Source organism: Scyliorhinus torazame, chromosome 25 (assembly GCF_047496885.1).
Source record: "Scyliorhinus torazame isolate Kashiwa2021f chromosome 25, sScyTor2.1, whole genome shotgun sequence".
NCBI lineage: Eukaryota > Metazoa > Chordata > Chondrichthyes > Carcharhiniformes > Scyliorhinidae > Scyliorhinus > Scyliorhinus torazame.
In genome coordinates this window covers 27,809,771-27,822,321 of record NC_092731.1, presented here as the reverse complement: position 1 = coordinate 27,822,321, position 12,551 = coordinate 27,809,771, and the positions used below count along the sequence as shown (strand labels likewise).

Here is a 12,551-nt window from a genome sequence, read left to right as displayed (position 1 = left end):
AGCCAGGCCTGTCCTGTCGGTTCAGTTCTCGGCCTACCTCCTACTGAACATTAACAGTGATCGAGCTAGGTTTCCCGTACCCTGAGCGGGGAGCTGGAATCGGCGGGACTCACGGGGATAGCGATCGCTCCCACCATGTAGCTCCCATGCCGGTCACAACACTGGAATGAGCGGTCGCTGGTGGAATCTATTGGCGAGGAGGCACCAAATTGTGACTGGACCCTTCTGGGATCAATGGCAGTGAGGCCAAAGATCTGCAGGTTAGGTGGATTGGCCACGTTAAATTGCCCTTTAGTGTCCAAAAGGTTAGGTGAGGTCACTGTGGTGTCCTTTGTGTTGCTAAATTCAGGATGGTTGGCGTAGTGTTCACAAAGATCACAAAATAGCTTTAACTTGAACAAAGCTATAAATTTAATACCACGATTTAATTCAACACTTATTCCTTTATAATACACAGTTGATAATTAGCATACAACCTACACTCATCTCCTACTAATCTGTACACTATTAGAAACTATGATCTGCTCTCACTCGCACTATCTTTCCTTCAGCCTGTACTCTAGCTATCTCCTTCACTTCCCTCCTTACAAGGCTTAACATCAATGTCTTATATACTTGTAACTCCAGCTCCCTCTAGTGGATGATCTAGACATTTTGTTAACCCTTGCAGCTCTTACATTTATGACAGTGTCACAGTTACTGGGTTACGAGGTTGGGTGGAGGTGTGGAGCTTAAGTAGGGTGCTCTTTCCAAGGGCCGGTGCAGACTCGATGGGCTGAATGGTCTCCTTCTGCACTGTAAATTCTATGACTCTACGATTCTGTGAGGCAGGAGAATTCATTTTGCATTTGAAAACTGCCCGTTGGCCTAATAAATCTCCTCGGCGGTGCCAATTTGCCCGGCTGCCTGAGAGGTGGGGGTTTGGCTGTGTTGTTCATCCCACTCTGGGCCGGTGCTATGCTGCGGCCTAGTTATTTACTGCCAGGCCCTGGTGGGGACCGGCATCGCTCACTTGGACTCATTGTAGAGGGAACAACATTATTCCTGAGCTGTTACACAAGAGAAGAGGCACACTGTCATTGTCAATGTGAGATGCAGCCTTTGCCATCAGAGCTTTAGTATTGGCTGCTTTAGACTGTGCAAGCTTCATCCGGACGCATCGGACCCTCAGTACAACACACTCTGATGTAGCTCTGTGTCTGATCTATCATTTAGTGCTTCTGGCTCTGCCGCTTAACAGACAGGCCGTATAAACTTCCCTCCCTTCAACAGCATTCTCGCTGTAACCCCCTCTGATATACCACACTCTGCCCCTGGCTTTCTCTCTAATAGACAAATCATATAAAATGCTCTCCTGATAGTACAGCCTTCAGCGCGACACAGCTTGATGCTCCGTGACATCTGAGGATGCCTTGCGATCCTCGTGGATCGTTACGCGGACTGGGAGGATACCTGGCATGCCTCCGCACGTTCCGACCCGCTCCCGCCCCTTCATGCCCGCTGCGCCCGGAAAGGGTTGGATTTTACGGAGTCGCAGTTGCAGGAGCATGGCCAGGGTTGGGGTGGGTGGAGGGTGGGTCTAACAGGGCAGAGGTGTGTCAGACGACTTCGCAATGCACCATCAGGGGAGTTTCCCAATGCAGGAAGGAGGCGCTAATGGAGTGAGGACTGGCTGCCTGTTGATTTGCATAGTTAATGATAATTAATAACTATTGGGCATCATTAGCTGGGGCCACTGACTTTTCGTGGGCAGCAGACACCATCTCCCCCGGCGCCACCTTGCATGGCCGCCAATCACATGGAGCCAGCCTCCTTTTGGTTGCCCAGCAGGTCCTTCGGAGGCAGGGGCGGCACGGTGGCACGGCGGTTAGCACTGCTGCCTCACAGCTCCAGGGTCCCAGGTTCGATTCCCGACTTGGGTCACTGTCTGTGCGGAGTCTGCACGCTCTCCCCGTGTCTGCGTGCGTTTCCTCCGGGTGCTCCAGTTTCCTACCACAGTCCAAAGATGCGCAGGTTAGGTGGATTGGCCGTGATAAATTGCCCCTTAGTGTCCAAAGGTTAGGTGGGGTTATTGGGATAAAGTGGGCTATTGGGCCTAGGTGGGGTGTTCTTTCGGAGGGTTGGTACAGACCCGAAGGACCGAATGGCCTCATTGTTTTCTGCACTGTAGGGATTCTAGGATATGTAGGGGAAGGAAAGCCCCCTCCATCACGCCGAGGCCTCCAACGATCCCCTCCGAGGGGATTTCTCCTCCGATCCATGCCAACCTCCACCCTCGGATAGCACTCATTTTTTTTTCATTGAACTCAAACCCTCCGAGCCCCCTCGGTGACCTACCCAACTCAGCTCCCACCTCTCTCGGAGAATCGTCACCTCGCAAAACCTGCGACCTCCATCACCTGGAAGGACAATGGCAGTCGTTGCTTGGGAACGCCACACCCTCCATCACACACGATCCCGACTTCATCATCCAGCTTCCAGAAACAACAATACTGGTCAGGACGCTGAGGGTTAACTGCCCTCTCCCTCACCCCTCCCCTTTCTCTTTGTGGAATCAAAGAAGGAGTGTAGAGGGAGTCCATTCGGCCCACCGAGTCGGCGCCACCTCTTTTTCGAGATTGTGCCATGGGAACCGTTACATTCATTCGAGAAAGCTGGCTTGGCCTCAGTTTAATCCCAGAAGGAAAAGAAACGTTGGCCAGAATTCTCCGGCTCTTCGCCGGCAGCGGGATTCTCTGGTCCCGTCGGCAGTGCACCCCAGCTCGCGGTTTCCCAGCGACGTGAGGTGGCTCCAATGGAAAATCCCATCGACAAGCGACAGGAGCAGAGTGTCTCGCCGCCCGCGAACGACGCGCCGCCTCCCGCAGCTGAGAAACACGCGGCTGGGAGGCCGGAGAATCCGGCCCAGTAAAACGGGGGAATGAGGATATTGGGCCCGGCCTGCTATTTCCTTCTGGGATGTCTCTTCATAAAGGCGGCGGCACCTCCGACAAGACAGCGCTCCTCCAGGGGCACGGGGGGGTGTGGGCCTGGATCTTGTGCTCCCGTCTCTTGAGCGGGACTTGAACCCACAATACTCTGACTCCGGAAGGTGGACGTGCTGACCCACTGAGCCCCAATTGACCCCCCTCAGCCTCTCCGTCCGGTCCTCCCTGGGCACACAAATCCAAGCCTCGGCCTTCTGAACATGCTCAGAAAATTTGCAAACTATTAACTCTCACTGCCCCCCCCCCCCCCCACCCCCCACCCCCCCCCCCCCCACCCCCTCCACAAAACCCCATGAGAAGCAACTGGAAACTGATACCCCATTGGAGAACTCCCATCGTCCCCAGCCGACCTGTGTTCACAGAGAGTACGTTCGACTCCTGCTCCTTGTGAGAACTAATCGCTGACTTCCATTGACAGCACAGTTTTCATTCAGCAACCCCTTTTTCACTCAGGCTTTTATCGGGCCTAGTGTCAAGCCGGGAGATGCGTTAATTAACTGCGCTCGGAGGCATTGCATCCGGGTTAACGAGGGGGGTCGCGCAGAGAGCTGAGATTCCGTTCACTCACGGAGGCCGCAGTGCCGAGGCATTGACCTAAGGTGAAATGGATGGGTCTGCCTGTGCTGTGAGAGAACTCCAAGCCCTCCGCATAATCCCTCATCAGACTCAATAAACTGGACACTCATTACTGCCCTCGGGCTTCCTATCAATTTGTGTATGAAACATATCAATGTGTAATAGGATTAGTCACAAAGGGAAAAAATACCCGACAATTATTAAGCTCTTTTCAGCGATGTATACGCTTTGGGCTCCTCCAAATCCACCAATTACTCTTTTCTGGAATTAACATAAAATCAACTTATACCCATCCAATTGCTGAGAATCGTCGTTTGTTTCCCTTTATGATTTGAGACTTCCATCGCTGTAATCTGATTGTTCATGTATTTCTTTAATTATTTTCAATCCATCACCGTGCCAGCTGTCATTAAGCTATTCTGCAATTGTCCTTCCCCCTAGGCCCGTGCCGGGTCTTATTCGGTGAAATGGCTGCCGTCTTTGGGGTGGGGCCGCTTTCGCAAAATGGCCGCCTGCCACCCTGCCCGGCCACGCCACCATCTTTCTGGAGCCCTTCTGCGGTGATTTGCGGTGATTGTCCCTTTGAGGGCAACACAGCAGAGTAAGGGTCACCTGGCTTGCGGGGGGGGGGGGGGACCAATTGGGACACAGAGTTGGGGAATCACCCCGGGGAGGGGGTGGCTGCTGTACAATTATTATTCATAAATCCTTTTGTGTGTTCCAGTGAAAGGGCATCATTACACCTTCACTAAATTGTCTCTAAATTGTCCGACTGCTTATACCTGACATCCAATCTTGGAGTAGCAGAAATTTCCCAGAATTGGGAAGACTGAAGCCATTATGTCCCCGGCCACCAACTCCATCCCTCTCCCTGGCAACGGTTTGAGGTTGTTCACGACCTCAGTGCCATATTTAACCCGAGATTTGACCTCTGCTGTGACCGAGACCGTCGAACTCCGTCTCCGTATGGGCGCCCGTTTCCCGCCTTTGCCCCGGCTCTTCCGCTGCAGGGACCCTCATCCGTGCCCTTATCTCCAGGCTTGACTCGTCCAGATGTTCACCCACATTCTCCCCTCTGTAAAACTGAGGTTATCCAAGCTCTGCTGTACAGGTTGTAAAGCACACCTAGACCTGTGCACACATCATCACTGCTGTGCACGCTCACTGACCGTGATTCCCAGTCAAACGCAAGAGTCTCGATTTTAAAATCGCCATCCTTGCTTTCAAATTCGTCCATGGCGTCTTGCCTCTGTCTGCCTCGGTAATCTCCTCCAGCCCCACAAACCTCCAAGATCCCTGCACCTCTCGAATTCTAGCCTCTGGAACACTCCAATTTTAATCACGCGCATCTTGGCCCTCTCATCTTCTGTCCCCAAGCTCCCTCCCTACGCCACTCCGCCTAGCTTTGAAGACACTTCTTACAAAGCTACCGAAACCTTTGGTCATCTGACCAAACATCTCCTTCCTCAAGAGGCTCGCTGCCTTATTTTGCCTTGCAACTTTCCTGTGCAGCGCCTTGGAGGCAGGTGCTATATCAATGCAAGTTGATGTTGTAATCGTCTGGAGGAGCCGGTCGGTAACGTGAGAGGCTCGGGGCTCATTCGATGGAAAGTGAAGTGTTTGAACGGTTTCAGGGAGGACGGATATTTAGCTACCCGGTTAGGGTTGGAGGAGCTGAGGTTGTAGCCTTGGGAGCGATTGGAGATGGAGGGGAGATTTGATCGAGGTGAGCGACAGGTTTGGATAAGGTAGACAAAGAAAAGGTGTTGCATTGTCTCATTGTACCAGGTCACCGATCTATCATTTTGGGCCAGAGATATGGTGGGGGGGGGGGCTCGGGAAGGGTTTGCGAGGAAGAATTGCAAGTACCCTCCCAATAATTGCCTTCAGAATGTCGAGAGGTGTCCTTCATGGGAGGTAGTTAGAGGTCTGGGAATCATGTGCTGGGCAGGGGGGGGCGGGGTGCGGTGCTGAGGTCAGGAGTCTTTCCTGGGATGGGGCCTGTTTGGCTGTGCACCCCATCTGAAGCCTTTAATCCTTTTAAAAGGTCAGTCAGTGTGTAAAAACTAAATTACTGCCAAACAACCTCTGTGGCATTGAAAAGTAACCTTTCCAATTGTGGAGTCACATTCCTTCAGCTTCACATTATCTTTATTTTAATGCAATCCTTCTATCCGTCTCTTATTTCACTCTATATTGCTGATTTGGCATTGAAGTGAACATTTTAACTGATATTCCTGGTTCTGACAATGTGCTGTTCATCATCCGTTCTTCAGTTTGATTGGTTACTCTGGCATCTTGTTCGCATTGGCCCAGGTCCCTTGTCAAGGGCCTCATTTTGACATGGCTCCCTGATCACAGCATGTTCCAGTGTAGAAACTCATAGAGAATCTCTGGGAAAGTAAATATCCTGAACGCTGGTGCCATCTGTTCCCTGTTCACTATATTAGTCAAACCATTAAATGTTGTAGATTGGCCAGGAGGGTATGAGCAAGGGAAATAAAATGACGTGTGTCTGCTCAGAGGGATAAACATTTGGAATAGTCTGCCTCGTAAGTTTTCTTTTGTTCCTGGGATGTGGCCATCGCTGGTTGGGCCCAGCATTTATTACCCATCCCTAATTGCCCCTTGAGAAGGTGGTGGGTGAGCCGCCTTCTTGAGCCGCTGCAGATCGTGCGGTGTAGGTACACCCACAATGCTGCTAGGGAGGGAGTTCCAGGATTTTGCCCCAACGACAATGAAGGGACAGCCAATATATTTCCAAGTCGGGATGGTGAATGACTCGGAGGGGAACCTCCAGGTGGTGGGGTTCCCAGGTATCTGCTGCCCTTGTCCACTTAGATGGTAGAGGTCGTGGATTTGGAAGGTGCTGCCTAAGGAGCCTTGGTGAGTTCCTGCAGTGCATCTTGTAGATGGTACACACGGCTGCCACTGTGCAGCGGTGGTGGAGGGGACAAATGTTTAAGATGATGGAAGGGGTGCCAATCATGCGGGGCTGCTGTGTCCTGGATGGTGTCGAGCTCCTTAAGTGTTGTTGGAGCTGCACTCATCCAGGCAAGTGGAGAGTATTCCATCACACTCCTGACTGTGCGTTGTAGATGGTGGACAGGCTTTGGGGGGGGGAGTCAGGAGGTGAGTTACTCACCACAGGATTCCCAGCCTCTGACCTGCTCTTCTAGCCACAGTATTTATATGGCTGGCACAGTCCAGTTTTGGATCCTTGGTAACCCCAGGGTGCTGATCACGCGTGGGTTTCCTCCGGGTGCGTCAGTTTCCTCACAGCCACAGGGAGAACGTGCAGACTCCACACAGACAGTGACCCAAGCCTAAATCGAACGCGGGCCCCTGGCACTGTGAAGCAACAATGCTAACCGCTGTGCTACTATGCCGCCCGTAGATAACTAGAAAACTGGGCTTTGATGGGTTGAATGGCCTTTTTACATCCTCTGCGACGTCTGAACCCATGCAAGTGATACGTGAGAGTTCATTTTAATGATTGATTCAGTGAGACACCCTCTCATCTCTGTCCGGAGGTAACCTGGGGTCACCGGTGAATTTCTTGCTCATGCTCAATTTGTTGGGTGGACTTTGACCTTGATGGAGGTACTTTGTGCATATCCCTGCTCCCCTTGGTGTGGGTGGGGTTCTACTAAGGGTGCCCGTTAAATTTCGAGCGAAATCTGAAACGCACGGGACTTCCTCTCAATCAGTCTGCAAGGGTCCATCAAACAGAAGAGAGTTACCATCCTATTGGGCTATTGCAACATGGGAAGCATGGTAGCCAATTTGTACACAGCAAGCTCCCACAGACAGATAAGGACCGAATAATGTGTTTTAGCGATGGCGGGTTGAGGGATGACTGTTGGCCGAGGCATTGGAGAGAACGCCTCTGCTCGTCTTTGAATAAAACAATAATGTATTTTGCGTGGAAGTGGGGGGGGGGGGGGCAGACTGGCCCGCCCCTTCTGTTGTCTAGCCCTGCCCCCTTTACTGATTTTAACAATGGGCCCACCTCCTATCCTGACTGACTCCACCTCCTCTTCCCGATCGTCGATTGAATAAGCGGTTTTCTTGTATCTCCACAGAATCACTGGAATCGAGACCACGATGACACGGGGTCCACGCATTCGGGCACGCCAGGACCCTCCAGCGGGGGTCTTGCATCACACAGTGGAGATAACTGCAGCGATCAAGGTAACTCGCTCTTCGTACAGCACTGCCCTTGCGTTGTTTCATCTTACATTAAACATCGCCAAAAATTGTACAGCCGCTCAGTCTTTCCAGACCTCTGGCCTAGTGGCTACTCAGTCTTCGATGCATTTGATAAGGCCCGATGTTTCCTGCCGCATCTTAAATCCCCCTTTGTAATGAAGCACCCAGCCTGCATGGCTTTGCCCCACCGTTGGTTCATTTCAGGCAGGGCTGCGTTCTGTACTAGGCCTCAGAGGGCCTCTCCAAGGCAAGGTTCCCGATTTCTCCTCACCGACTGTCCCTGGGTTTTGCCATTAGGCTAGTCCGTGATGCCAACACAGCCGAATAGCCAACAGTGAGCCAGGAGACGGGTTTGCAGGCACTGCAACACTTGCCTTGGGTAACTACAGCAGGACTGGACTTTCTGACCGGTCTTTCCGATGATCTTCGCACGCCCTGGAATTAAATTGAATGTATTGCACAGGAAGAGGCCATTCTTCCCAGACAGCCCCTGGTGTTTATCCCGGTGCTTTACCCAGCTTCCCTGAGCTAAATCTAACCTTTCCTCAACTGCTCGGTGCAGTAGCGAGTTCTACATCCTAACACAGGGACACATTAATCCCGGTGATTGTTGAAGTGGGAGTGACTGGAATGCTGAAAGATTTTGAAACATGGAAACCTTGTCGGACGCCAGATTGTCGTCTGCGGGGAAAATGATAAGTTCCACCGTGTAACAGGATGCAGACTCGGGGAGTGGCCAGAGAGCGGTCCGTTTCGTTGATAGGCTCCGGTCGAAAGGTCAGAGGCTAAGGGCCAGACCGCCTGCGGGATCTTCCAGTCCCATCGAAGGTGATGGCGAACCGTCCCCGCCATTGGAAGACAGCGGTGCGGGGTTTTGGGGGGGGGGGGGGGGGGGGGGGCGGCGGCGGGGAGGGAAATCCCGCCCTAAGCATTCCCAGTCGGGTTTGGTAGGTCGACCTGAGAAAAGACAGGAAAGGATGAGATGGTCCAACGACCCAACCTCCTTGAACGCCCAATCAAACCCCCTCCTTGAAAGTTCCCTCCGCGTTGAACTCACTTCGTGCTGCCGTGTCTGACCTGTGACCTTTCCAAATGAGGTGCCAACTTGCTGCCGGTTTTGTGCAGTGCGTAGAAGGTTCCTCCACAGAATGTTGGCGTCGCTGGCAAGGCCCCAGCATTTGTTGGCCATCCCTAAAAGCCCTTGAACTGCGAGGTATGCTCGGCAAATCCGGGGCCTGGAGTCACGGCCTGGAGTCACGTCTAGGCTGTTGGAATAGGCCTTTCAAGGGATTTTAGCTCAACACCACTCGGAGGGAAGTGTGTCATGAGATCCAGTCTTAGTTCTAATTCTGCTCTGAGCGGAGCGCACGCGCACAGCTCTGATGCCCTCGAGCTTTAGACCTGTGTTCTCACCTGCCTCACCGTAGTAAATGAACCCATAAGAGTAAGAGGCGACTTGATTGAAACACATAAAATCTTGAGGGCTGTTGAGAGGATGGATGGGGAGAGGGTGTTTCCTCTTGTTGGAGAATCCAGAACAAGGGGGGTAAATATAAGGGGTCGTCCATTGAAGTCAGAGATGAGGAAAATCTCTGAAGATCGTGAGGCTGTGGAACTCTCTTCCTGAAAAGGTGGTTGAGGCAGAGGTCGAAATTCTCCCACCTTTGTGGTCCTCGGGGAGGAGGAGAGGAGGCGGGGGAGTGGGAAAGGGGTACTGGGAAAGAACGGGAGGGGATATAGTGAGGGTGTGTGGGAGAGAGGGGGAGGGGGACTGGGAACGAGGGAGAGGGGGTGTGGGGGGGGGTGGGGGGGTGTGGGGGGGAGGGGGAGTGAGAAAGAGGGGGAGGGGGAGGGAGAGAGGGGGAGGGGGATATAGTGAGGGTGTGTGGGGGAGAGGGAGGGGGACTGGGAACGAGGGAGAGGGGGTGTGGGGGGGGTGGGGGGGGGGTGGGGGGGAGGGGGAGTGAGAAAGAGGGGGAGGGGGAGGGAGAGAGGGGGAGGGGGATATAGTGAGGGTGTGTGGGGGAGAGGGAGGGGGACTGGGAATGAGGGACAGGGGGTGTGGGGTGTGTGGGTGGGAGAGAGGGGGAGGGGGGAGTGGGAAAGAGGGGGAGGGGGTGGGAGAGAGGGGGATATAGTGAGGGTGTGTGGGGGAGAGGGGGAGGGGGACTGGGAACGAGGGACAGGGGGGTGGGGGGGAGAGAGGGGGAGGGGGGTGGGAAAGAGGGGGAGGGGGTGGGAGAGAGGGGGAGGGGGAGATTGGAAGAAAGGGGGAGGGATGAGTGGGAAAGAGGGGGAGGGAGCTGTGGGGAGGGGGAATTGGGAGAGGGGGGAGGGTGGAGAGGAGGCTGGCAGCAGTGGTTTACACTGCTGTCTCGCGCCGCCAGAGACCAGGTTCGATTCCGGCCTGTGTGGAGTCTGCACGCTCTCCCCGTGTGTGCGTGGGTTTCCTCCGGGTGCTCCGGTTTCCTCCCACAGTCCAAAGATGTGCCGGTTAGATGGATTGGCCATGATAAATTGCCCCTTCGTGTCTAAAGATGTCTAGGTTAGATTAATGGGTTATTGGGATAGGGCGGGGGAGTGGGCTTGAGTGGAGCGTTCTTTAAGAGGGTGGGTGCAGACTCGATGGGCCAAATGGCCTCTTTCTGCACTGTAGAGAGTCTATAATTTTATGAGAGGGGCTGAGGGAGTGGGAGGCAGAGCGAGGGGGAGGGGAGAGTGATCGTTTTATAAGACCGCAAAGGAGTCCTCACCAAGTAGTTGAAAGAAACTTAGTTTATTTACAATAATTATTGTATACCTCACACTGTAGATCCCAACTGGGTCTGCCTTATCGGTGCCTAACTGGCCCGCTTTATATACCGTACAATTATACAGCGTTTAGAGGTCTAGCAGCAGCCAATCTGAGCTGACCGGCTCTGGTGACAATCGTCCTGCAGTTGCGGGGGGTGTGGGGGGAGAATTTGTGTTTCCTTGCCTGACTACAGGACCTTTTGTTGATTGCCCCAACTGCAAAGAGACTTTGAGAAGCTTGGATTGTTCCCGGAGTGGACCCAGTTCAGAGGAGACTTATTTGAGGTGATCAGAAATATGATGGGCTTTGATAGTGAGAAACTGTTTCCATTAACCCTATTGTGTCTCTGTCATCCCTCCCCCCTTCTGCCCCCGCTCCCTCCCAACCCCTCCCCCTATCCCTCCTGCTCTTTCTCCTCTCCCTGTCATCTCTCCCTCTCTCTCCTCTCCATTCTTCTGTCCCTCACCCCCTAACTCCCCTTTCATTCCTCCATCCCTCTCCTCCTCTCTCCTCCCCTATTTCCGCCACTCCTCTCCCTCTCTCCCCTCTTCCATTTACCCTTTCCCCCTTTCCTTCTCCACCTTCCCCTCACTCCCCTTCCACTCCTCCCCCCTCCTTACTCTCTCCCTTTCCACTTCTCTTTCTGACCCTCCCTCCCTCTGCCTCTTCTCCTCGCTCCCTCGCCTCTCTCCTGCTCTCTCCCTCTCTCCCATTCACCCTCTCCCTCTTCCCCTCACTCCCCTTCCACCCTCCCCTCCTTACTCTCTCCCTTTCCACCTCTCTTTTTGCCTCTCCCTCCCTCCCTCCCTCTGCCTCTTCCCCTCGGTCCCTCCTCTTTCTCCCTCTTCCTCTCTCCCATTCAACCTCTCCCTCTTCCCCTCACTCCCCTTCCACTCCCCCCTCCTTACTCTCTCCCTTTCCACCTCTCATTTTACCCCTCCCTCCTTCCTCCCCTCGCTCCCTCTCCTCTTTCTCCCTCTTCCTCTCTCCTGCTCTCTCCCTCTCTCCCATTCAACCTCTCCCTCTTCCCCTCACTCCCCTTCCATTCTCCCCTCCTTACTCTCTCCCTTTCCACCTCTCATTTTTCCCCTCCCGCCCTCCCTCCCTCTCCTCTTTCTCCCTCTTCCGCTCTCCTGCTCTCTCTCTCTCCCATTCACCCACCCCCTCTTCCCCTCACTCCCCGTCCGTTCCTCTCCCCCTCCCCTTCTCTTCCCCTCCCCTTGACCAACCTCCCCTCCCTTCCCCTCTCTCGCTTTCTCCCTCTCCCACTCCCCCATCTCTTACTCCCCCTCTCTCACCCCCTTTCCTTCCTCCCTTCTGTCCCTCCTCCCCTTCTTCGCTCCTCCACTTCCACCCCCCCCCACCCTCCTTTCCTCGAAGACTCGCTGCTCCTCTGCAGTTGATTCCAGTTGAGCTCTATGACGGCCTTGCCCGTGGGACCTTGCACCATTTTGGTTCGGAGATGTACTGCTGGGTGTACAGAGGGTGTATAGCACAGGGCTAAATCGCTGGCTTTGAAAGCAGACCAAGGCAGGCCAGCAGCACAGTTCAATTCCCGTAACAGCCTCCCGAACAGGCGCCGGAATGTGGTGACTAGGGGCTTTTCACAGTAACTTCATTTGAAGCTTACTTGTGACAATAAGCGATTTTCATTTCATTTTCATACTGCCACATTCCCATTGCAGAGCGCGCAAACCTACCAGGGCAGGGAGAACTGGAACGGCAGGTTTTAGCATTTCTGTTTTTAATGCGGTTCTAACATCTCCTCCTTTCCCCCCCCCCCCCCCGCTCCATTTAAATTACACCCTGCAGTCTATAGATCATTAAAAATTTAGCATAGAAAAATATCCTGTGTCAGGAGGTCAATGTTGGAGAGGAGCGTCGTTTCTGGATTAGGACGGTAGTCGGATAAAGCCAGCTCTATTCCACCCAGTGATTTAAACCTGCCAGGGACTGCAGCGCTTTGAACTTCAACGGGATTC

General features: G+C 53.5%; 1 protein-coding gene across 3 annotated transcripts in view; it reads left to right on the top strand.

Annotated features, from left to right (window-relative positions):
• The window catches only part of LOC140402446 (homeobox protein Meis1-like), a 742,827-nt gene that overhangs the window by 670,461 nt on the left and 59,815 nt on the right, over nucleotides 1-12,551 (top strand). For all 3 annotated transcript variants that reach the window (XM_072490236.1, XM_072490235.1, XM_072490237.1), the window contains exon 7: nucleotides 7,649-7,757. In XM_072490236.1, coding sequence (XP_072346337.1) covers nucleotides 7,649-7,757 — 109 coding nt within the window. The remainder of the gene's footprint in view (nucleotides 1-7,648; nucleotides 7,758-12,551) is intronic.